The sequence below is a fragment of the Podarcis pityusensis genome, assembly GCF_964106645.2.
Source record: "Podarcis pityusensis genome assembly, chromosome: 1".
Classification (NCBI taxonomy): Eukaryota; Metazoa; Chordata; class Lepidosauria; order Squamata; family Lacertidae; genus Podarcis; species Podarcis pityusensis.
In genome coordinates, this window is record NC_138028.1 from 78,427,944 (window position 1) to 78,450,419 (window position 22,476).

The window sequence follows — 22,476 nt, forward strand, 5'->3', positions numbered from 1 at the left end:
TAGAAAAACAGCAGCCTGTCTGAGGTAAGTCGCTATCTGAATACACCTGAGAATGTAGTAGAAGCATCCAAGGCAGCCTGTGGTCCTCTGTTTATTGCTTTACATCCTCTCAGCAGTGCTATAGGGCAGGGTCAAAGGAACCTTTTTCAAGCAGAAGGCTGCATACTTTTGAACCTGGGATAGCTCAGTCTGTAGAGCATGAGACTCTTAATCTCTGGGTCATGGGTTGGAGCCCCACATTGGGGGTTGGACTAGATGACCCTTGAGGTACCTTCCAGCCCTACAACTCTATGATTCTATGAAAAGTGAGTGGATCAATGATTCTAGCAATGAGAAGGCTAGATTCTATACACACTCGCATACCCCTCTCTGTCCTCCATCCAAGAAAGAGACAGTTCACAACATGCTGCAGCTAAAGAAAAATAAGCAAGGAGTATGAGAAGCAGGGTCAGTAGGGAGTAAGGCTAGGGAGGGGATGAGGTCTGGGGAGAGTCCTGGGGGCCATTTAGAGAGGCTTGAGGGGCACATTCACCCACTGGGTCTGAAGTTCCCCGCCTCTGTTATGGGGAAATCAGTACTGTGATTCCCTATGTACCGGTATTTCCTCTTGTGGCGGGGGGGGGGACAAGCAAGGAGTTGTATGGCATGGCAGCCACCATGGATTCTGAAATATACTCAGAGTCGCAAAGTGATTTCATGCTCTTTATTCAGCTCATAGTGGTGAGGAGGAATGGATAAATGTCCCCTCACAGTATCTGCTTTATATACATTATTTACACAATGGGCTGCACATGATTGGCTAATTCTGGAATTCTACTGTAAGCCAATCAGGTTGTGGATTCACTTCTATCTGGAGCAGGATTGGGTGGTTCCTGCCAACCAATCATACTGCTGCATTGTTCTAGGACCAATCAGACTGCTGCATTCTGAATCCTATTGTTCTAGGACCAATCAGACTGCTGCCTTTTGGATCCTATTGTTCTAGGACCAATCAGACTGCTACAGTTTGGATCCTATTCAACTCAGTACATAACACCCCTCCCCTCTAAGTTCCAGTCCTGCCCGGGAGGTCGCATTCATAGTCCTCAAGGTATGCCGGCGGCCTACGTGTGCGTTGTGGCCTGGGGTGTTCCCTGGTCCGGGCTCCGGGTTCTGGCTCGTGTTCCAAGGATGCTGGCTGTGATGCGGCTGTTTGGTCTGGTGCAACCGGCTCGCTCAGTCGTGGTTCTGGTTCCGGTGTCCTTTCGGCCTCACGGGTCCTCTCTGTATTTACTGATTCTGCCTCTCCTGCTGGCCCCTCCTGCTCTATGGGCCTCACTGCCCCGCTGTTCCCTTGGGACTCCTCTGACCTGTCCTCCTCCTGGTTTTCTCCCGGGAATCGTCGCCGTATCTGGTCGCAGTGGCGGCGCCAGCATTGCCCCCCATCCGTTAGCACCTCGTACGACACGGGGCCAGTGACCCTGGTGATTGTGGCGGGTACCCATGCTGGGCCTGCCCCAAAATTCTTTGCGTACACTGGGTCCTGGGCCTCGAAGGTCCGGGGGTTCCTGCCTTCCCCCACCACTACCTCATCCTGAGCTCTATCGGGGTGAAGGCGGTCCAATCTGATTGCAAGGCGCCGACCCATTAGTAGTTCAGCGGGGCTCCGGCCAGTCGTTGAGCTGGGGGTGCTGTGCTGTGCTAGAAGGAATGTGGCAAGGCGGTACTCCCAGTCCCCTTGCGTCATGCGGCGAAGGGTGTCCTTGGTGGTCCGCACCATGCGTTCTGCTTGGCCATTGGTGGCAGGGTGGAACGGCGCCGAACGGATGTGGCGGATGGCGTTCTGCGCTGTGAAGGTTTGGAATTCTCCTGACGTAAATGCAGTCCCGTTGTCTGAGACGAGAGTGTCAGGGAGCCCGTGGGTTGCAAACAGCCTGCGTAGTACCCGGATGGCTGCGGACGTGGAAGTGGACGGTACCAGTGCGACTTCCAGCCATTTGGTGTAGGAGTCCACCACTATGAAGAATGTTTTCCCCTGAAAGGGGCCAGCGAAATCCACATGCAGGCGTGACCATGGTGCTCGGGCGGACTCCCAGGACTGGACTGGGGCCCTTGGGGGATCTGGGCGGGATTCTTGGCAGGCCTGGCAGTGTTTGACCCAGGCCTCTATCTCTCCATCGATCCCCGGCCACCACACATAACTCCTGGCAAGGGCCTTCATTCTTACTACCCCTGGATGTGTCTCGTGTAGGGCTGTGAGGACTCTTTTGCAGAGGGGCTGGGGAACAACGACTCTGCTTCCCCATAACAGGCACCCCTTGTGGGCCGACAGTTCATGTTTGCGGGTTGTGTAGCCGGCGAATTCTGGCCCGGGGCTGCTGCTGGGCCATCCCCTCCACACCCAGTCCAGGACCCGGGAGATGACCCTATCTTTCTTGGAATGGTGTGCAACTTCTTGTGCCTGAATGGGGCGGTCGGGAAGCAGCTCCAGGCTCATAACCTCTTGTGCAGGTGCTGGGTCAGGGCCTGTTTCCGGTAGTGGTAGCCTGCTGAGGGCGTCCGCATGGCCCATCGCCTTCCCAGGTCGGTGAATCAGTGCATACTGGTAGCTGGCAAGGAAAATTGACCACCTGAGGACGCGAGGAGACAGCACTTGGGGGGTCTGCTTTTCGGGGGCAAACAAGCCAAGCAACGGCTTGTGGTCAGTCACCACGGTGAAGGGCCGCCCGTACAAGAAATCATGGAATTTTTTTACTCCCTTTACGATTGCCAGACCCTCCTTGTCGATTTGCGAGTAGTTCCGCTCGGTTGTGTTGAGTGTCTGGGAAAAGTACGCCACCGGTACCTCTCTTCCATCCGGGAGTTGGTGCCCCAGGACAGCTCCAATGCCATAGGGTGAGGCGTCGCATGCTAGCACCACCGGCAGCCTCTCGTCGAAGTGTGCCAAGACCGAGTTTGAGACAAGCAAGTCCTTGACTGCCTGGAATGCGGCCTCCTGGCGCTGGCCCCACACCCAAGGGGCCCGCTTGTCCAGGAGTCTGTGTAGGGGCTCCGCTACCGCCGCCTTGTGGGGAAGGAAGGAATGGTAAAAGTTCAATAGTCCCAAGAAGGCCTGAAGTTCAGTCTTGCTCTTGGGCGCTGGGGCATCACAAATGGCCCGTACCTTGTCCCCAGTCGGGTGGACCCCTTCTGCGTCCACCATAAATCCCAGAAAGTCCACCTGAGGCACTCCTAGTAGACATTTTTCCCGCTTCACCTTGAGACCCGCCGTCTGGAAACGGTGCAGAACGGTGCGGAGGCGGTCCTCAAACTCCTCTGGTGTGGGGCCGGCAATCAACACATCATCGAAGAAGGGGGTGACGCCAGGAATCCCTTTAAGGAGAGAGTCCATTATATTCTGGAATATGCCTGGTGCCACGCTGACACCGAATTGCAGCCGCTTTACCCTGAACGCTCCTCTGTGCGTCACAATCGTCTGTGCCTCTGCTGTGGCCTCATCTACTGGCAGCTGTTGATATGCTTGGGCCAAGTCCAGCTTGCCAAAAATTTTCGACCCAGCCAGGGTGGCAAGGACATGGCTGACCACTGGCACTGGGTATGCGTGGGCCGTGAGGGCCTTGTTTATGGTACATTTGTAGTCTGCGCAGATGCGGACCGAACCATTAGGCTTGACGGGTGTGACGATTGGGGTTTCCCAGGGAGCATTAGGCACCGGCTCCAGCACTCCTTGCTCTACGAGTCGGTCCAATTCCTCGTCTATACGGGGTTTCAAGGCGAACGGGACCCGGCGGGCCTTGAGCCTGACCGGTCGTACTGCGGGGTCAAGCTGTAGCGCAATGGGGGGGCCCGTATACTGTCCCAATTTCCCATCGAAAACCCCTGGAAATTCCTTGCATATGGCGTCCACGTCCACTTGTAAGCTAGTGTGGTTCACCCCGGTGACAGCTAGCCCCAGTGGTCCAAACCATGCCAATCCCAGTAAGCTAATGTAGGGGCCCTTGACCACAAGCAAGTCCAGTTGCCGCGTCCGCCCTCGGTATTGCACCCTGAAGGTCCCCACCCCCATTGTGGGGACCTTACGTTTCTGGAAGTCCCGGAGGGTGAATGGGGCCGGCCTGAGTTTGGGACCCCCAGTGGGACACAGTTTCCTTAAGGTCCTTGCCGAGATTATGGATAGAGTTGAACCCGTGTCAAGCTCCATGCGGCATGGGGCCCCCTCTATCTGTACCTCTACATAAATTTTCTCTACGTTGGGGTGGGGCAACTGGTATACCTGGAAGTCCGTGAGCTCCGTCGAGTTGCCTTGGTGCGTTGGGCCCCGGGACCTGGGGCTCTTGGATTGGTCATCTGATGCCTGGTGTCGGGTGGGCCGAGCCCGACACACCCGGGCGATGTGTCCCGATTTTCTGCACTGCCTGCACTCTGCGTTGCGGAAACGGCAGGTCCTCCTCTCGTGACTCTCCCCGCAGCTTGCGCAGTTCCCTCCTTCTCGTCGAGGCAGCTGTGGTCTGTGCGCTGCTTGAGTGCGCTGCTGTACTCGGTGCACCTCCTCCCTGTCGGATCCTGAGTCGTCGGTGAGGTCTTCATGGTGGACCCTCGGTTGGGATGGCAGGCTCGGCCGTGCCTCTTGGGTCGACCTCTCGGCAGCTTCTGTTGCCAGGGCCTCCTCCAGAGCGACCTGGAACGTTAGGTCCTTCTTAGCGTAGAGGCGTCGTTGCAGCTTCTCATCCTTCAGGCCACCGACGAGGCGGTCACGAAGCATGTTCTCCAGCTCTGAGAAGTTGCAGAACCGGGCGGCTTGGCGGAGAGAGGTCACAAACCCAGTTATGGTTTCCCCAGGGGCTTGCCGCTTTGCGTAGAAGGCATTTCGACGAGCCACCACTGAGGGCTGCGGCGAAAAGTGCCCCTTCAGCTGTTCCATTATTGTTTTGTATGGAACAGTAGCGACGTCTTCAGGCGCAAGGAGAGCCCGGGCGATTTCAAACGTCTCCTCTCCGCAGACGCTGAAGAATATCGCCCTCTTCTTGGCGTCTTCTTCGTCGGTGACCCCTTTGGCTTCTAGGAGGAAGGTGAAACGGGAGGCGTACGCTTCCCAGTCTCCAGATGCTGGGTTGAATGGCGAGAAGCTGCTGTTGGCTGCCATTCTGAGTTCCTTGTGCCCCGGAGCTGAAGCCTGGATACACGGTGCGAGGCAGCGGTGCGGCAGTTGGCGGTGCTGCGGTGCTGTGTGTGGCAGTCAGCTCAGCGGGATCCCACCTTCGTCGCCAGTGAAATATACTCAGAGTCGCAAAGTGATTTCATGCTCTTTATTCAGCTCATAGTGGTGAGGAGGAATGGATAAATGTCCCCTCACAGTATCTGCTTTATATACATTATTTACACAATGGGCTGCACATGATTGGCTAATTCTGGAATTCTACTGTAAGCCAATCAGGTTGTGGATTCACTTCTATCTGGAGCAGGATTGGGTGGTTCCTGCCAACCAATCATACTGCTGCATTGTTCTAGGACCAATCAGACTGCTGCATTCTGAATCCTATTGTTCTAGGACCAATCAGACTGCTGCCTTTTGGATCCTATTGTTCTAGGACCAATCAGACTGCTACAGTTTGGATCCTATTCAACTCAGTACATAACAGATTCCCACCCCCAACCTAGTGTCCCTGCTATGCCCCCTTTTTGAAGCTGTCAGTTTCTGTCCTCTTTAAAGTGAATGTGGGAAGTAGAGAGAAAAGATGCCTCTGCTCCAGCAGACAGGGCGTGTGAAATATCCGTGAAGTACCACCATTGCCACCCTGCAGAAATAGCAAATCCAGATTAAATTGGGGGGGGCGGGGGCGGGGGGCGGGATATAGGGTGACATTTTTATGAGGACAATGTCAAGTGACTACTACAAAAAAACTTGCACGCACAAACTACCAAGTCCACAGTAAACTTCCATGCGGAAGTGCCGTGTAAAGCAGAAAAGGCTAGCAAAATCCCTTTCCTCATGCAGCAGTCCTGCTATCTTTTTGATGAAGATGTACTCCCCACTCCAGTGCTAGAACACAAATTTTCCATTAGTTCTTTTGCAAGAACAAGCAAATAGGTTATGCACTTTGCGCCACAGCACCCCATTTTATGTGGATAGGATATCACACTGCTCCTAATGTATTGGGTATTGGGTATTCATCTGAATACAGCACTAAGAAGAATATGTGGGTTTGTTTGTTGAAAATTCTGGATTAGCCCAAAGGAATGCATGTCAAACTCCCCACCCCCACTTTACAGTTCACCTTCTGAACCATCCTCGTTGGCTGTCCTCACCTCTCAGAAATCAGACATCTTTTCAGTGCCTGACCCCAAAATGGTAGAATCGTCTTCCTTCAATACGGCACCATCTTCTGAGAAAATGCCCGTGGGGAAAAGTAAGTTCAAATTCTTCCTCTTTAAAAATAGTCCGGCATTGGCTAGTTGATCAAAAAGTCGTACATGCAATGCATACTCACACACACTCATGTGCAATGCACATAGGCCCAATGTAACCTAGGTTAATCTCTTGGACTGTTCCACGTATGCATTGACTTTACTGACAGAGCCTCTTCAGACTTGTGGGTTGGGTTTTTCTCTAATGTATTCTGTAACAGTGTCATTGCCACAATTATGACAGAATGCGAGCCTCTTACACCCCTTCCTCACACAACTGCTGCCCACCTGGGGTTGGCCAGTTGTGCCTTGATTAGCCATTAGTCTCCCCCACCACTTCCCTATGAGCTCACAGCCCTTTCCCCAGACAAGAAGAAATCTGGGGATGCTCAATTAAATATTGGATCTCCAGAACCTAGAATAAGCCACCCTGCATCACTTACAGTTCACTCAGAGAGTAAAGCAAACCCACAGCTCCCTACATCTGCCAGAGAACAGATTAACTTTTTGGTCTTTAACAACCCCGATCCTAGACTCCTGAAGCAGGAACCCAAACATTCTAGGCACATGGAGAATTACAAGAATCATTGATACTGGCAAACACATGCACCTCTGACCCCACTAACTAAATCACAAAGCTTTATAAAGAACAGGAGGGGAGATGACAAATAGACAAAGCAGTTTAAAAGAAAAGAGCACTGTGGCTCAGAGCTATGTAGGTTGACCTAAGCAACAACAGGCTTCTCAGTCTACTCACAAGTAACAGAACATAGATGATCAGTTGCAGGTCCTCCCCACCTCCCCCATGAGCAGTAAGGGACAACATGAACTCCTGATGAAGGGGTGGGGGGCAAAGGCTTGCCTTCAACAGCTCACTCTTAAGAACTCTATACCCCACCATTTGTTGCCATTCAGTGACCAATCAGCCATGTCATGTTTTGCAGGTAAAAAGAAAATCTACACCTTTGGGGGAATAATAGAATGCAAGGGTCAGAGGAAACTAGTTATAGTATATAGTTTAACAAACTGGTGTTAGTATAACTAACTAGTGTTAGTTAATGCCAGTATTTCCCACCACCTCATTGAGCTTCCCCCTTTTGAGGCTATGACTACAATCCTATACACACTTACTTGGGAGTAGGTCTCACTGAACTCCATTGGGCATACTTCTGAGTGGACATTCATAGGACTGCATTGTTTATTTCCCATGTCCGTGGATGACTTTCCTGCAGTAAAATAAAACTTATGGATGAATCATCATCACGCTATAGGAGCACAATCCTGCAAACAAGTAATTATGGAAGAATAACAGAATTTCCTTTCTATGTGGTGAAATTTCTCTGTAAAACAAAATACGTATTTACTCTTTAGCTATGCTATTCACCAGTGTTCTTACAGGAACACAAACCAAAAGCCCTAAAGCTTCCACCCTATGCTCATAACCTACCAAGCATGGGGTTAGGCCTGGTCAGGCTAGCAGAGGCAACCTTCCCTTTTGCCATGACAAAAGAAAACTATTGCAAAGCTGGCTGGTTACTCCTTCTCTGTCCCCATGGTCTTCTAAAGCATAATAAGCACTGTTTTACCTCCAAAGTTCCCTTGCCTGTCCCTGCTGACACATAAAACCTTTTCTCAAGCCCTCCATGGAATTGATACCATGGACACCATATTGAGCTGCTTGAAAGCTTGCCTTCTTTTTCCCTCCCTTTCTGCTGGCCCAGCGCCACCTAGTGGTCCTTGTGTTTATACAGCTACCTCACACCGTCTTGTCCCTCCTTCTTTCAAGACAGTTTCCTCTTCAGGCTATGGGTCCCTAGCCTGACTTCTCCAGCCCCTTCCTTAAACTATTTTTCTCTGGGCCTTGTGTCCTTCCCTACACTTCCTGAGGGAATCTCTTCCTACACGAGCATTTTCACCTGCCCTGCCAGCGGCCTTCCCTCTGTCCCTGCTGTCTTACAGCAGTCTGATCCTAGACTGAACATTTGGCGTTTCACTTGTGTCAAAGAAAGTGTACAACAAATAATCTTGTAGCATCTTCAAGACTAACACATCCATAATGGCATAAGCTTTGGGGACTAAAGTCCACAATTGTATCTGGCTGTTAGGTTTTAAAAAATCAATTATTCCCCTATCCTCCCTGATAACATGGCAAGCAAAACAAACTAGCCCCTAGTCCTGGCACATTCTTTCTGAGCAACTAAACTATTTTAACTTTTCATAGCACAGTGACTCAGCCAGTGGCGGAGCAGGTGTATTGATTGATTAAGTGAGGTAATTCTACTTTTCAGTTAGATAAATTATCCAATACATACGACATGGAGGTAACAGTTGTTGTTTTTTTAAAGCAACTCTACAATGTTCATAAGTTATTAAAAATTAGCATTCATGATCCCGCCTGGTACGGACACAGGAGACTTTGGAATTCCCTCCCTAGTTCATGAAGCTAGACTGCTTCCCGCCTTGTTGTCCTTCCACCAGCAGGACTTTTTTGTTTCAACAGGCTTTTGGGTATGGACTGCTTTTTATGAAAGGGCTAGTGCGGTGTTGTTTTTATTGTAATTATTTGTATGGGTGTTTTTTTATACATGTTATATATGTATATAGTTTTACTTCCATCAATGTTTAATTGCTTTTTAATGATTGTTCTTTTCCATGTTTTTAGCGGTTCTCATTTTTATATGTAAGCAGCCTTGTGTTCCATCAGGGGGAAAAGGCGTGTCTAAATAAATAAACAAATATTCATAAATACAGATAACTTATTTGTATAATGTATTTATTTATTATTGGATTTACATCCCACCTTTCAGCCAAAGCACCCAAGGCAGTTGGTAAGTTGAAAACATAAAGTGATATGTAAGAGAGAACAGAGAGACTTCTCTCAGACCCACTAAGGGTCATTTCCGGAGCTAATGGCCAGTGCTCTGTGGCCTGGGCTTCTCATCTGCCTTCCCCCAGGGCACACAGGCCTTTTCTAATGCAGCTAATATCACCACAATGTAATGTCTGACTTTCAGCTACAGTGGTTTTCCCTGGAAGTTTTCATTAGTTTTTCATTAGTTTTCATTCATATGCCATATGATTATATTATGTTTCAACTTTCGAAAGCTCCTTCCCTGGATCGTTGGAGCCTTGCACAGTCTCGTGCACTGTCAGAGGAAGAAATGCACACTCACATTTTGGCCTGCCCCTTCATAGAAGAATGCAGGAGGTGAGTACCTTCAGAGCTCAACTCTGGTGTGAGAAGCCTCTGCCTTGCAGTTTCACCGGACTTAAGGAGAGACTCCTGCATGCTTTCTGTTACTTTCCATTTTGAAGCAAACATTATTCCTTCCTCCTGGATGGTCTGTACGCTACTCCACTTTGTGTGAGATTCTCAGTAAAAGCTCAGTCAGTAAAAGACAGGGTGCACCCACCCAGTAGCAACCCAGTTGCCTACCTGGCTTTCCAATTTTGAGTTCAGTGCTGGTAAAGAAGATGGGGAGGGGTGAGGTGGCAGGGATGTTGGCGCAGTGTGGGCACAGTGGAGGGAGTGTTTGATGGGCTCCACCAGTGCCGGTACACCGCTGAACTCCCTGTCACCTTTTCCCTTTTAAGTTACTGGCAGCGGCCTCTGCCATGGGAAGCCAGATGACCAATGCCAACCTAGGCTGCTGTGCCCTGCTGACCACTCCTTGCTAAACCTGTGTCCACCTTTTCACTGAAAGCTGCACCCAGCGGCCACCCACCCCATCCTCTCATAGTGCAATAGTAGTTCTGCCTTCAAATGAGAAGATAAGCATTTTCAGAGCAGGGAGCAAAGACCTTTGTTTGCAAGTTTCACTTGGCACGCTTTGGGACAACAGTGCAGAACAAGCAACCCACATTCAGCTTTTTAGTGTTTGCTGCCCCACTTCGGAGCGCTTTTTGAGGCCCTGTATCATTCATCAGTTTGCCCATCCTTTTGTGTAGTGCTCCTTTTCTGAGACAATGTTCTGGCCCTACCTGCTGTCCACCACTGATCAACATGAAGGAGGCCCTCAGCAATGCAGGGTAGGGTCCACCCCTGAGGCACCCTCCGCCATTCTGTCAGACAGGTGTCTGGTGGATCCGGAGCTGCCAAAGAATCGTAAGTTATAAAGACCCAGAGAAGCAAAGTTGGGAAGAAGTTGGGCTTTTCACATTATGTGGATAACTGTGTGCTTAAAAGCATCAGCCATCTAGACTTACAAGTCCACTACAGTGGTACCTCGGGATGCGAACGGGATCCATTCTGGAGCCCCGTTCGCATCCTGAACAGAACGTAAGACGCGACTGCATGCCTGTGCATGTGCGGGTCGCATTTTGCCGCTTCCGTGCATGCATGTGATGTCATTTTGACCGTCTGTGCATACGCGAGCGTCGAAACCCGGACGTAAGCGCTCCATTACTTCCGGGTCACCGTGGAGCACAACCCGAAAATACTTATCCTGAAGCATATTTATCCCGAGGTATGACTGTACTAGCACCTCCAGCATCACCTTAAACTCACAAAGCAGCAACCCACTCTGTAACCACTTTGTGTAGTGTGCAAACATCTGCTCAACTCATGACTACATGCCCCCACGTGTGTGTGCACACATGGCATATGGCAAATATTTAATAATATTGGAAGTATAATAAAAATATTTCTGTTGAAGATAAACATGTATATCTGTAGTTAACCCAAGAAACTATAGCTGTTTATACTCTATACCTTAAAAACACATTCAAAGCACAGTCTTTTCCTCAAAGAATTCTGGGCACTGTAGTTTACTCCTCACAGAGTTACAATTCAAATCCACATGTTAACAAACAGCAGTGCCCATAATTCTTTGAGGAGAAAAATGTTCTTCGAATGTGCTTTGAAGGCATAGAATGTACGTAATCTAGACTTTGTATAGATGTGGTCTCTCCCACCCCCAAATATAGTTTACCCCAGGATTGTCAGGGTGGTGCTCATGGGTGCAGTTGCACATGCAGAGGCATTCACTGGTTCTCAGAGGCTTGCTTCCCCTGCTGAAATTAGACTTTTTGTTGCAGCCAATAGAAAGATTACAGAGTGTGCTTGGCCATTGTGTGCATGTAGTGCTCATGACAGTTTGTCCAATTTGCAAATGCACCCATGAGCAAGAAAAGGTTGGTGATCCGAGCTTTGCCCTAAATGATCCTTTTCTAATTCTACTATGTTTCCAGACAAATTCACAACTGTCTCAGCTGCTACTACTCTTGTAGCTTCAGACCGCCATTTTCCTTATACTGGAAACTAAGTGCAGTGGAACTTGGTTTTTGAACGTAATCCATTCTGGAAGACGTTCAACTTCCGAAACGTTCAAAAACTGAAGCATGCATTTCTGGAAGCATTTACTTATGGAAAATTCAATATGGAAGCCGTGTGGCACGTTTGACTTCTGAAAAGCGAAGCAGTTACTTTCAGGTTTTTGGCATTCGAAAACTGAAACAACCGACTTCCAAGACGTTCAGAAACCAAACTTCCACTGTACAAAAGTTACAGATGACTAAGTTGGTCTCTGAAAAGACTTGTTCTCTTCACAATTGCCTGTGCTTCTCTCAGTTGACTTCTAACCCACCACCTGTCTGGATTTTCACTTTTTGAAATATGGCAGCCCTAGATACCTCCCCTCTCCCATATCTCTTACCTTACTTCTTTTGTCTGCCTTACACTTTAAGAACCCCAGAAGTATTCCATCACAGGCCCATAAGTAGCATAGCTCATACCAATTGTTTCTAAATCAGTCACACCTAACCCATCTTTTTTCTCCTCTTCCCACTTTCTTCCCCTAGATGCCATATTGGTTCAGGACCATTAAGGATTGTGAGTGTACATAATACGGGCAAATTTGTCCGAATCTTCAATACATTATTGAACAAGGAAATAGATTTAAGTGGCTACATCATCCAGCAGTGGGTTAAAGACTTCCCAGTGTCTATCTATCGTTTCCCGAATGGCACCATTCTGCCTGCACAGCATCACATCACAGTAAGCAGCAGGGACCTCTCCTGCTTCCCAATCCTGAGTGTGATATAGATATACAAACCGTATTTTTCCATGTATAAGACGCCCCCATGTATAAACCACCTCCTATTTTGGGGGACTAAATTTAAAGAAAATGAGGGGAGATGGCCCAAAGTTGTTGAGCTTTTTAGGGGGAATTGCACTCATGCCATCAAAATCACCCCAGCAAATCCATTGCTGGGGGTTGGCAAAGTGGGCATCCACTCACCCCACGCCACTGAGGGCGGGAAGCTTCCTAGAGCACGGCCACCAACCAACTGGCTGGTGTGCACAGCTTCCCCTCCACGCAACTGCGGGAAACGCTCCCTAGAGTACACACCTCCCACAGCGGCATGGGGGGGGGAAGTTGCGCGACTGCAGCTCGCAACTCCCCCCCCCCCCAATATCCGTGTAAAGGACAATCCCAGTTTTTTGACATGATTTTTGAGTCAAAAAACCTTGTCTAATACATGGAAATTACGGTATATAAGATATTATCTTGCTGAACAATAATTTCATGCCACAGGTAGTCCAAAACATTTTGCTTCAGACAGATGACATCAATATGAACTGAAAGTTAGCCCACTGGATTTAAGAACTCTAAAAAGTTATTTTTGCTATAAAATTTTTCTATATCCTAAAAAAAGTTGAGTTTGAGCAAAGAAAGAAAGAAGGAATCAGTTGTCTCTATCTGAAATATTTCTAAATTGTACTGTGCGCTTATGGGTACTAAAATATTTTTAAAAAGCAAAATGGTTGTATGGGAAGTGTTGCTGCTTTCCCAGAAATGTGTAATTCTGACCAACAAAACAGAATGTATTTCTACCAGCATTACAGGGAAATAATAGACTATATATGGGTGGAATTTAACATCGTGCTAACACAGTTGCTCCATCAGCACAAGCATTTATGTTTGCCAGACCAGGGTTTTTTTAAAGCAGATTTCCTGACTGCACAGGAATTTAATGAGCAAAGCCAAAAGGGATTAACAAATTAGTAGTAGTTTTCTGGACTAGTTCACTTACTGGATCTCCTTTTCATTCCAAATTGTCTTTCCAAGTAGCTTTTCTCCCCATGAGGTCTGCAAAAACAGGGCACCAGGCTACAGTTACAGATGAAAATGGGAGGTACTGTAGGTCATACATTAATGTTGTGTCTCATCCATTTGCACTATATTTTATAGGTGTGGGCTGCAGGGGCCAACCTTGCTCATGAGCAAGCTTCAAACATGCCACTAAGCAGGCAACATTTTTTCAGAACGGGTCCAGAATGCACGACCTGCCTCTGTGACTACCATGGCCAGGTGAATTGCTTTGTTTAATAGTCTGGAGGGGAAGGGATGTACAGTGTGTTATAATTTTCTGAGTTTTAAAAATTAAAAAGGGGGAAAGGCCCAAAAGGTTGACCATCCTAAGGTAATGATAGCCAACGTGGGACCCCCCCCCCCAGATGTTGTTGGGTTACAACACTAGACATGATGGTTGCGGTTGATGGGAATCGTAGTCCAACAACACCTGCAGGGCACCACATTGGCTATCCATGACGTAGGGTGGCATTGTATCAGAGTAAACTTAAGCATAGATTTGTAATATGAAACAGTATTTCAGTGTGGTGGAGCTCATGAATATACATGAAACAGTGAGATGTTTATGTGAACCCAAAGTGTGCCTTGGGGTTGGTTTCTGTTGAATGAGGTCACCAAAGACCTATGGCATTTCTGTGACTTAAGGTGTTGTTTACATGGCGAGTGAAGCTGCAATTGGTTTCCCACATCCAGGGAACAGTGTATCTCTGTGTGTTTATTTTGTGTGTAAGTTATAGTACCCCTGCCCCTGTGCAGCCACCAAATGGCATCACAGCTTGTTTGGAGCAGAGCATTAGTAGTTATAAGCCAGCAGCTAAATATTAATGGCCACTTCTAAAATTTTGAATAAATGAATATAAACCTAAGTATGTGATCCTAGATTGTAATTTCTGGATCAACAGCTGATACACATTTATGGCTGTTGGGAATGAAGGACATGCTAAAGGACTTGCATGCCCTGAGGGGAAAGCAGAAGAGGGAATGTCTACCATCCACTTCTGAATAGATCCTGAGAGAATCCGTCCTTTTCTCATGCATTGATATAACAAATTGTCAACTACCATGGGAGCATTGAAAAGCAGTACTGTATTATATAAATGTTGAAGTCTGGTGAATAACTTTATTTTCCTTTCACTTTCATCTTCTAAGATTATCTCACAATATAGAGGTCCTCAGCACTTCATGGCAGCTGCAGATGCCTATAGCGATAATGTGGACCTTTCAGTGGACAAATTTCCCCTCAGTGAAGATGATGAAACTTTTGAGTCCTTGCCTTCGAGGCCAGACGTAGCTTCGTCCCAACGAATTCGTAGAACTTCAGGCATCTTGGTAAACAAAAGGTAGAGATTCAATCTAGGAGTGTGCTGGTGAGAAACAGGTAGAAGGAATGGAGTACAGTCAGTATCATGCAATGGTTTGCACATAACACTAAGCCATGGTTTATTAAACCATAGCTTAGTGTTATGCATGACCCCTTTTGAGCCACTTAACTATAGTTTGCTTACTGCATACAAACCACAAGCTGAATTCATTATTTGTTATTGGCTCACAAATCCTGGTTTATTTTACATGTTTGGTGTTATATGTGAACCTAGCACCTTTCCTTAACCATGGCTTGTTTGACACTCCCTGTCTTCTATAAATTCACAAAACTAGAAAGGCATGAGGCAAGATTAGCTCAAAAACCAAACAAATGTTGGAGAAACAAGTCGTGTTTTGTTTGATTGTCTGTAAGGCAACTTGTGGTTAACTCATGTTTTGTTAAACAAAGCATGGTTTAAAACAAACTATGGTTTAGTGTTAAGTGCAAATCGTAACATTACTATCACACTGCTAATATCAAACTCATGCCCTCTGAAGACTGTGGCTCTGAATCTTTAGATGCCAGCACCGATTTTTAGAACAGTGCAGTCTTGAAAGGTTTGATCTGCCATTTTAATTCAAAATGGCATCCAGTTGTATCCAAAGAGACGAAAACCTGCTCCATGATCTCAGGAAGCATTATGCAAAATTATGACAGAGGTGTCCAAGAGGTGTCCAAATGTGCAGTGTACAAACAACTTTCCAAAATATAAAGTCGATCAGGTTGATCACTTTCAGTGCCCAGATGCACCAGTGTGAAGTGTTTGCAGCTGCCCTGCAGCTGTTTGAAATGGGTAGTGTTGGTTGCAAGGAGCTGATGCTTATTCCGACTCTTTTAACAGGGTGAGCTTCCTCTTGGGTCAATCTTCCTTTTTTCCTGTTCAGGTTCCATGGACACTTTTCTTTTGATTCTGCACAAAGTAGCAAAATGCTGCTTAGTCGTGCCACAGGTATCAGGACGAAAATCAGTGATGCAAGCAGCGAAACTTCCAGCTTATATTCAGTTTCCTCAAAAAGTTTGCTTCCACTCATGGGTATGCAAGTCAACTCTGTTTTAACTATATCTGTTATTAAATATACGGTAATCTGTGTACTGCTATGTGCATTAAGGAAGAATTTTGTGCAATATTTGTCAAAATAAATAAAAAATAATTTTAGAAGCATAGCTTAATTCAATGTTTTCATAACTGGAACTAACTACACGTCACACGCAAACCGATGGTATGGATCCCTGATGCCTTCTTAAAAAAAGAAGGAAAAATAGCTCTAGGAGGGAGTGTTTTGAGCAGAGCATCAGCAAAGATAGGTTGCTTGCTTAGCTCTTTCCTGTCCATCATTTCTCAGCTCTGTATCACCGTCTAAGCAGTTCCCCACTCCCATTCCCTGCTGCTTTGGAAGACAAATGTGAAGCACAAAAAGGGTAGATACTGAAAGAGAGAAGCATTCCCTCTTTTTGTCCTCCCTACTCTGTTCACAATACTTCTTCCCCCCTCCAAAGTTTTATTCATTTCAGAATGGTGTTGGGCCTCCATTCGGTGTGTGTACACATACCATATAGTTAGCCCCATAGGACAATTCTACACTAGGGACCTAAATACAGTGGTGCCTCGGGTTAAGAACTTAATTCGTTCCGGAGGTCCATTCTTAACCTGAAACTGTTCTTAACCTGAGGTACCACTTTAGCTAATGGGGCCTCCTGCTGCCGCCGCACAATTTCTTTTCTCATCCTGAAGCAAAGTTCTTAACCCGAGGTACTATTTCTGGGTTAGTCGAGTCTGTAACCTGAAGCGTCTGTAACCCGAGGTACCACTGTATGGGTAATAAAAATGTTCCCCCTCCCACATAATATCCTGGAAGCTGAATGGATGGAGGACAGAAATCTCTCAACATCTCACAAAACACAGCCTCAGGTTCATTTAGTGTAGATGCACACCAAGAAACAATACCAATGTGCAGTGAGCAATCTAATTACAGTACCTAAATCTGTGGTCATGGGCACAGTGGCACCCTTGAGGATTTCCCCTGGTGCCCACAAAATCATTGAGCACCCTATTCACTGCCTCCTTGACATGACATGACATGGCAAAGGTGGGTATTCCCCCCCCCCCAAAGTACATAGAGCTGAAGGAGGAAGTTTCAAAGAGTGACACTCTTTCCTACTTTCTCGTTCAGTGCAATGTGTTTTTCATGTCTCAGACTGGCAGCAGAGCAATGAAGAGGAAGGAAAGGGGCATGAACTGGAAGACAGCAGAGGAAAAGGAAGTGGCAGGAGGCAGAATGAGAAAGTGAAGTGCCATAGGGGATGAGGGCCAGTGAAGGCTGCAGTCTGGGAAGGAGATGGGGAGTGTCCCAAGGGCCACATAGAGGCACCCAGAGAGCCACATTTGGCCTCTGGGTCTGAGGTTTCCTGCCCCTGCTCTGAATGATTTAGGTCAAGGTTACCTGAAGCACCCTTATTTTACTGTTAGATATTGTTTTCTAATTGGAAATTGTAAACAACTTTGTGGAAGAAGTTACTCAAAAAGTAGGATATACATGAACAAGTATGGCTATGTCTCCCTCCCCCATCATTTGATGGTACCAAACACAAGAACACGTTCTCCCCACCAACATTCCCAGTTGCTCTGTTCTTTCTGCAGTGTGTGGAATCATGTGCTAAGAAGTTAAATGAGGTGTGTGGTAAGACAGGGATAAATTGTGAGCCCTACTTGCTATTGTGTGAGTTCCAAAACACATTGTGCTCAGCCATTGCTCTGTGGGTCTAGATAAAGGTGTTCAATTGTTTATGATTCTTCTAAAGTAGGGAAGGGGCGTTTTAGACACCATCTTCAGTTTAGATTAAATTGCAAAGTGCATGTGGGGGCGAATTTTAGTGCTAATAAGGCACTCTGCTTTTATTGTTCTTTGGCAGAAAAGAATAGCAGTTCTTCAACCAGCGAGGGAGATTTTGCTTTTCAGACATGGCAGCCTCAAATTATGGAACCAGAAGCTAGAGTAAGTATGTTCATTAGTAACAAATACATGGAGAGGTTAGTGGCCTCCCCAGAGTCGTACTGTAAATGCTGTGTAGGCACCTCTGAGCCCAAGGTTGCTGGATAATCAGACATTGGAATAAAGAAACAGGAAACAGAGGTTTCCTTCTCCAAAGCATAGTACAAGTACAACTAGCAGAAAGTGTCCGAGGCTGTGTGGGAATTCTAAGAAACCCAAACATATTGTGATTTTTAAATGGATAGTATGATTTGTGAGTATGGCTGCTGTGCATGCCCCCCCCCCCCCCACCGATGCAGGGCTCAATGCATCCAATGGTATCCAAACATAGACAAAAAATACCTCTTCCACCTTAGGAAATCTTATCTGCAACTATCACTATGCCCTCTTGATTCAAAATTGTGTCTAGCCTCCAAACATAGAACAGGATGACCATCTCCATCTTGGAACCAAATTGGGGGACAATAACTTCAAGTCATCCAAATTGGCATAGTTTGGACTCATGATGCTTAATTGGGCAAAGTGACACCAAATTGGGCAACAATATCTTCAGGGGTGTCCACATTGGCACCATTTGGACCCATAACCAAAACTGAGTGAAGTCACATCAAAGTCACATTTTGGTCCACCATCTTGATTCAAAATAGCACCCAGCATCAAAACATAGATGAAGTTTGCTGCTTCCCCCCTCAGGAACTCTCATGCTGAGTTGGCCAATATCTTCAGAGGCATCCACATTGGCACAAGTTGGCCCGTCATGCCAAATTTGCTAAATAGTGAAATGATATATTCCGAGGTGTCCAAATTGGTGCAGGTTGGACACATCACACCAAAAACTGGACAACAACATGCCCAAGTCACATTTCAGTCTGCCATCTTGATTCAAAATGGCAGTCGGTTGCTGCCCCCACTTCAGCAGCCCTCATGTACAGTTTGAAATAAGCATAGTTTGGACCTGTCCCACCAAAAATTGGGCCGTCACGCTAAAGACATGTTTCAGTCTGCCAACGTCCAATCAATGGCAGCCGATGTCAAACATTAATGAAGACTACCACCCCCACTTTAGGAACCCTCATGGCAAATTTGTAAACAATAACTTGAGAGGCATCGCAACGTATAGGAAACTTTCCAAAATATACAGAAGATAAATTAGTACTAAAACATTTTTTTGAAATAAAGAATAAAAAATAAAAGAGCACTATAGCATGTCACACCACAATGCTATAATGCTTTAAAAAATTTTTTTTAAAGCATTCTGGCCATTGGCATTTTGCTGCAGGGTTAATGGCAATGACCAGAAAGCTTTTTATTTCTTAATTTTAGACAGCATTATGGTGTTAAGCACACTAACATTATTAAAAAAAATATAGCTGGAAAAACTTTAGCCCTAGTTAGGAGATCAATTAAATAACATAAACAGGGTGTTAAAAAGTACCTACCGCAAAGGTTATGGTGAATGTATGCAGAGTTTTGACAAGTTCACATGCACGATAGATCTCTGCCCATCTAATACTTTAAACAGACAGAAGTCGCACCAAGGGCAAGTACACCTAGTGAGACTGTGCTCTTAATTTTTTTTGGGGGGGGGGCGGGAGGAACAGACTTTCTACAGCCCGAGAAATGATGGAAGAACCAAAAAGGGATGGTGTTGGGTAGATTCCTCATAAAAAGGAAGTGAATGAAACATAGCTTAGTATAGACTGTGGAATCATCCAGGGGTTCCTTTAAATAACAGAGTTGGAGGAGCAGGGGTTAGTTTAGCTATCTGTATAAAAGCTCCTTTAGACCAGGATGATTTGAAGAAACAATAGGCTGTAGGAGTAAATCCAAAGCATGTAGGTGGCAGACTGTTATGTACTGAGTTGAATAGGATCCAAACTGTAGCAGTCTGATTGGTCCTAGAACAATAGGATCCAAAAGGCAGCAGTCTGATTGGTCCTAGAACAATAGGATTCAGAATGCAGCAGTCTGATTGGTCCTAGAACAATGCAGCAGTATGATTGGTTGGCAGGAACCACCCAATCCTGCTCCAGATAGAAGTGAATCCACAACCTGATTGGCTTACAGTAGAATTCCAGAATTAGCCAATCATGTGCAGCCCATTGTGTAAATAATGTATATAAAGCAGATACTGTGAGGGGACATTTATTCATTCCTCCTCACCACTATGAGCTGAATAAAGAGCATGAAATCACTTTGCGACTCTGAGTATATTTCACTGGCGACGAGGGTGGGATCCCGCTGAGCTGACTGCCACACGCAGCACCGCCAACTGCCGCACCGCTGCCTCGCACCGTGTATCCAGGCTTCAGCTCCGGGGCACAAGGAACTCAGAATGGCAGCCAACAGCAGCTTCTCGCCATTCAACCCAGCATCTGGAGACTGGGAAGCGTACGCCTCCCGTTTCACCTTCCTCCTAGAAGCCAAAGGGGTCACCGACGAAGAAGATGCCAAGAAGAGGGCGATATTCTTCAGCGTCTGCGGAGAGGAGACGTTTGAGATCGCCCGGGCTCTCCTTGCGCCTGAAGACGTCGCTACTGTTCCATACAAAACAATAATGGAACAGCTGAAGGGGCACTTTTCGCCGCAGCCCTCAGTGGTGGCTCGTCGAAATGCCTTCTACGCAAAGCGGCAAGCCCCTGGGGAAACCATAACTGGGTTTGTGACCTCTCTCCGCCAAGCCGCCCGGTTCTGCAACTTCTCAGAGCTGGAGAACATGCTTCGTGACCGCCTCGTCGGTGGCCTGAAGGATGAGAAGCTGCAACGGCGCCTCTACGCTAAGAAGGACCTAACGTTCCAGGTCGCTCTGGAGGAGGCCCTGGCAACAGAAGCTGCCGAGAGGTCGACCCAAGAGGCACGGCCGAGCCTGCCATCCCAACCGAGGGTCCACCATGAAGACCTCACCGACGACTCAGGATCCGACAGGGAGGAGGTGCACCGAGTACAGCAGCGCACTCAAGCAGCGCACAGACCACAGCTGCCTCGACGAGAAGGAGGGAACTGCGCAAGCTGCGGGGAGAGTCACGAGAGGAGGACCTGCCGTTTCCGCAACGCAGAGTGCAGGCAGTGCAGAAAATCGGGACACATCGCCCGGGTGTGTCGGGCTCGGCCCACCCGACACCAGGCATCAGATGACCAATCCAAGAGCCCCAGGTCCCGGGGCCCAACGCACCAAGGCAACTCGACGGAGCTCACGGACTTCCAGGTATACCAGTTGCCCCACCCCAACGTAGAGAAAATTTATGTAGAGGTACAGATAGAGGGGGCCCCATGCCGCATGGAGCTTGACACGGGTTCAACTCTATCCATAATCTCGGCAAGGACCTTAAGGAAACTGTGTCCCACTGGGGGTCCCAAACTCAGGCCGGCCCCATTCACCCTCCGGGACTTCCAGAAACGTAAGGTCCCCACAATGGGGGTGGGGACCTTCAGGGTGCAATACCGAGGGCGGACGCGGCAACTGGACTTGCTTGTGGTCAAGGGCCCCTACATTAGCTTACTGGGATTGGCATGGTTTGGACCACTGGGGCTAGCTGTCACCGGGGTGAACCACACTAGCTTACAAGTGGACGTGGACGCCATATGCAAGGAATTTCCAGGGGTTTTCGATGGGAAATTGGGACAGTATACGGGCCCCCCCATTGCGCTACAGCTTGACCCCGCAGTACGACCGGTCAGGCTCAAGGCCCGCCGGGTCCCGTTCGCCTTGAAACCCCGTATAGACGAGGAATTGGACCGACTCGTAGAGCAAGGAGTGCTGGAGCCGGTGCCTAATGCTCCCTGGGAAACCCCAATCGTCACACCCGTCAAGCCTAATGGTTCGGTCCGCATCTGCGCAGACTACAAATGTACCATAAACAAGGCCCTCACGGCCCACGCATACCCAGTGCCAGTGGTCAGCCATGTCCTTGCCACCCTGGCTGGGTCGAAAATTTTTGGCAAGCTGGACTTGGCCCAAGCATATCAACAGCTGCCAGTAGATGAGGCCACAGCAGAGGCACAGACGATTGTGACGCACAGAGGAGCGTTCAGGGTAAAGCGGCTGCAATTCGGTGTCAGCGTGGCACCAGGCATATTCCAGAATATAATGGACTCTCTCCTTAAAGGGATTCCTGGCGTCACCCCCTTCTTCGATGATGTGTTGATTGCCGGCCCCACACCAGAGGAGTTTGAGGACCGCCTCCGCACCGTTCTGCACCGTTTCCAGACGGCGGGTCTCAAGGTGAAGCGGGAAAAATGTCTACTAGGAGTGCCTCAGGTGGACTTTCTGGGATTTATGGTGGACGCAGAAGGGGTCCACCCGACTGGGGACAAGGTACGGGCCATTTGTGATGCCCCAGCGCCCAAGAGCAAGACTGAACTTCAGGCCTTCTTGGGACTATTGAACTTTTACCATTCCTTCCTTCCCCACAAGGCGGCGGTAGCGGAGCCCCTACACAGACTCCTGGACAAGCGGGCCCCTTGGGTGTGGGGCCAGCGCCAGGAGGCCGCATTCCAGGCAGTCAAGGACTTGCTTGTCTCAAACTCGGTCTTGGCACACTTCGACGAGAGGCTGCCGGTGGTGCTAGCATGCGACGCCTCACCCTATGGCATTGGAGCTGTCCTGGGGCACCAACTCCCGGATGGAAGAGAGGTACCGGTGGCG

The 22,476-nt window shown here is 47.9% G+C and overlaps 1 protein-coding gene across 4 annotated transcripts in view; it reads left to right on the forward strand.

The window, feature by feature from the left end:
- LMNTD2 (lamin tail domain containing 2) overlaps nt 1–22,476 on the forward strand; it is an 88,757-nt gene that overhangs the window by 60,716 nt on the left and 5,565 nt on the right. For 2 of the 4 annotated variants that reach the window (XM_080975609.1, XM_080975607.1), the window contains 7 exons: nt 6,250–6,386; nt 9,490–9,592; nt 12,184–12,379; nt 13,578–13,697; nt 14,628–14,818; nt 15,726–15,874; nt 17,752–17,834. In XM_080975609.1, coding sequence (XP_080831735.1) covers nt 6,250–6,386; nt 9,490–9,592; nt 12,184–12,379; nt 13,578–13,697; nt 14,628–14,818; nt 15,726–15,874; nt 17,752–17,834 — 979 coding nt within the window. Of the gene's footprint in view, nt 1–6,249; nt 6,387–9,489; nt 9,593–12,183; nt 12,380–13,577; nt 13,698–14,627; nt 14,819–15,682; nt 15,875–17,751; nt 17,835–22,476 lie in introns of those variants that run through there. The other 2 variants (XM_080975608.1, XM_080975610.1) reach the window with 2 other exon arrangements.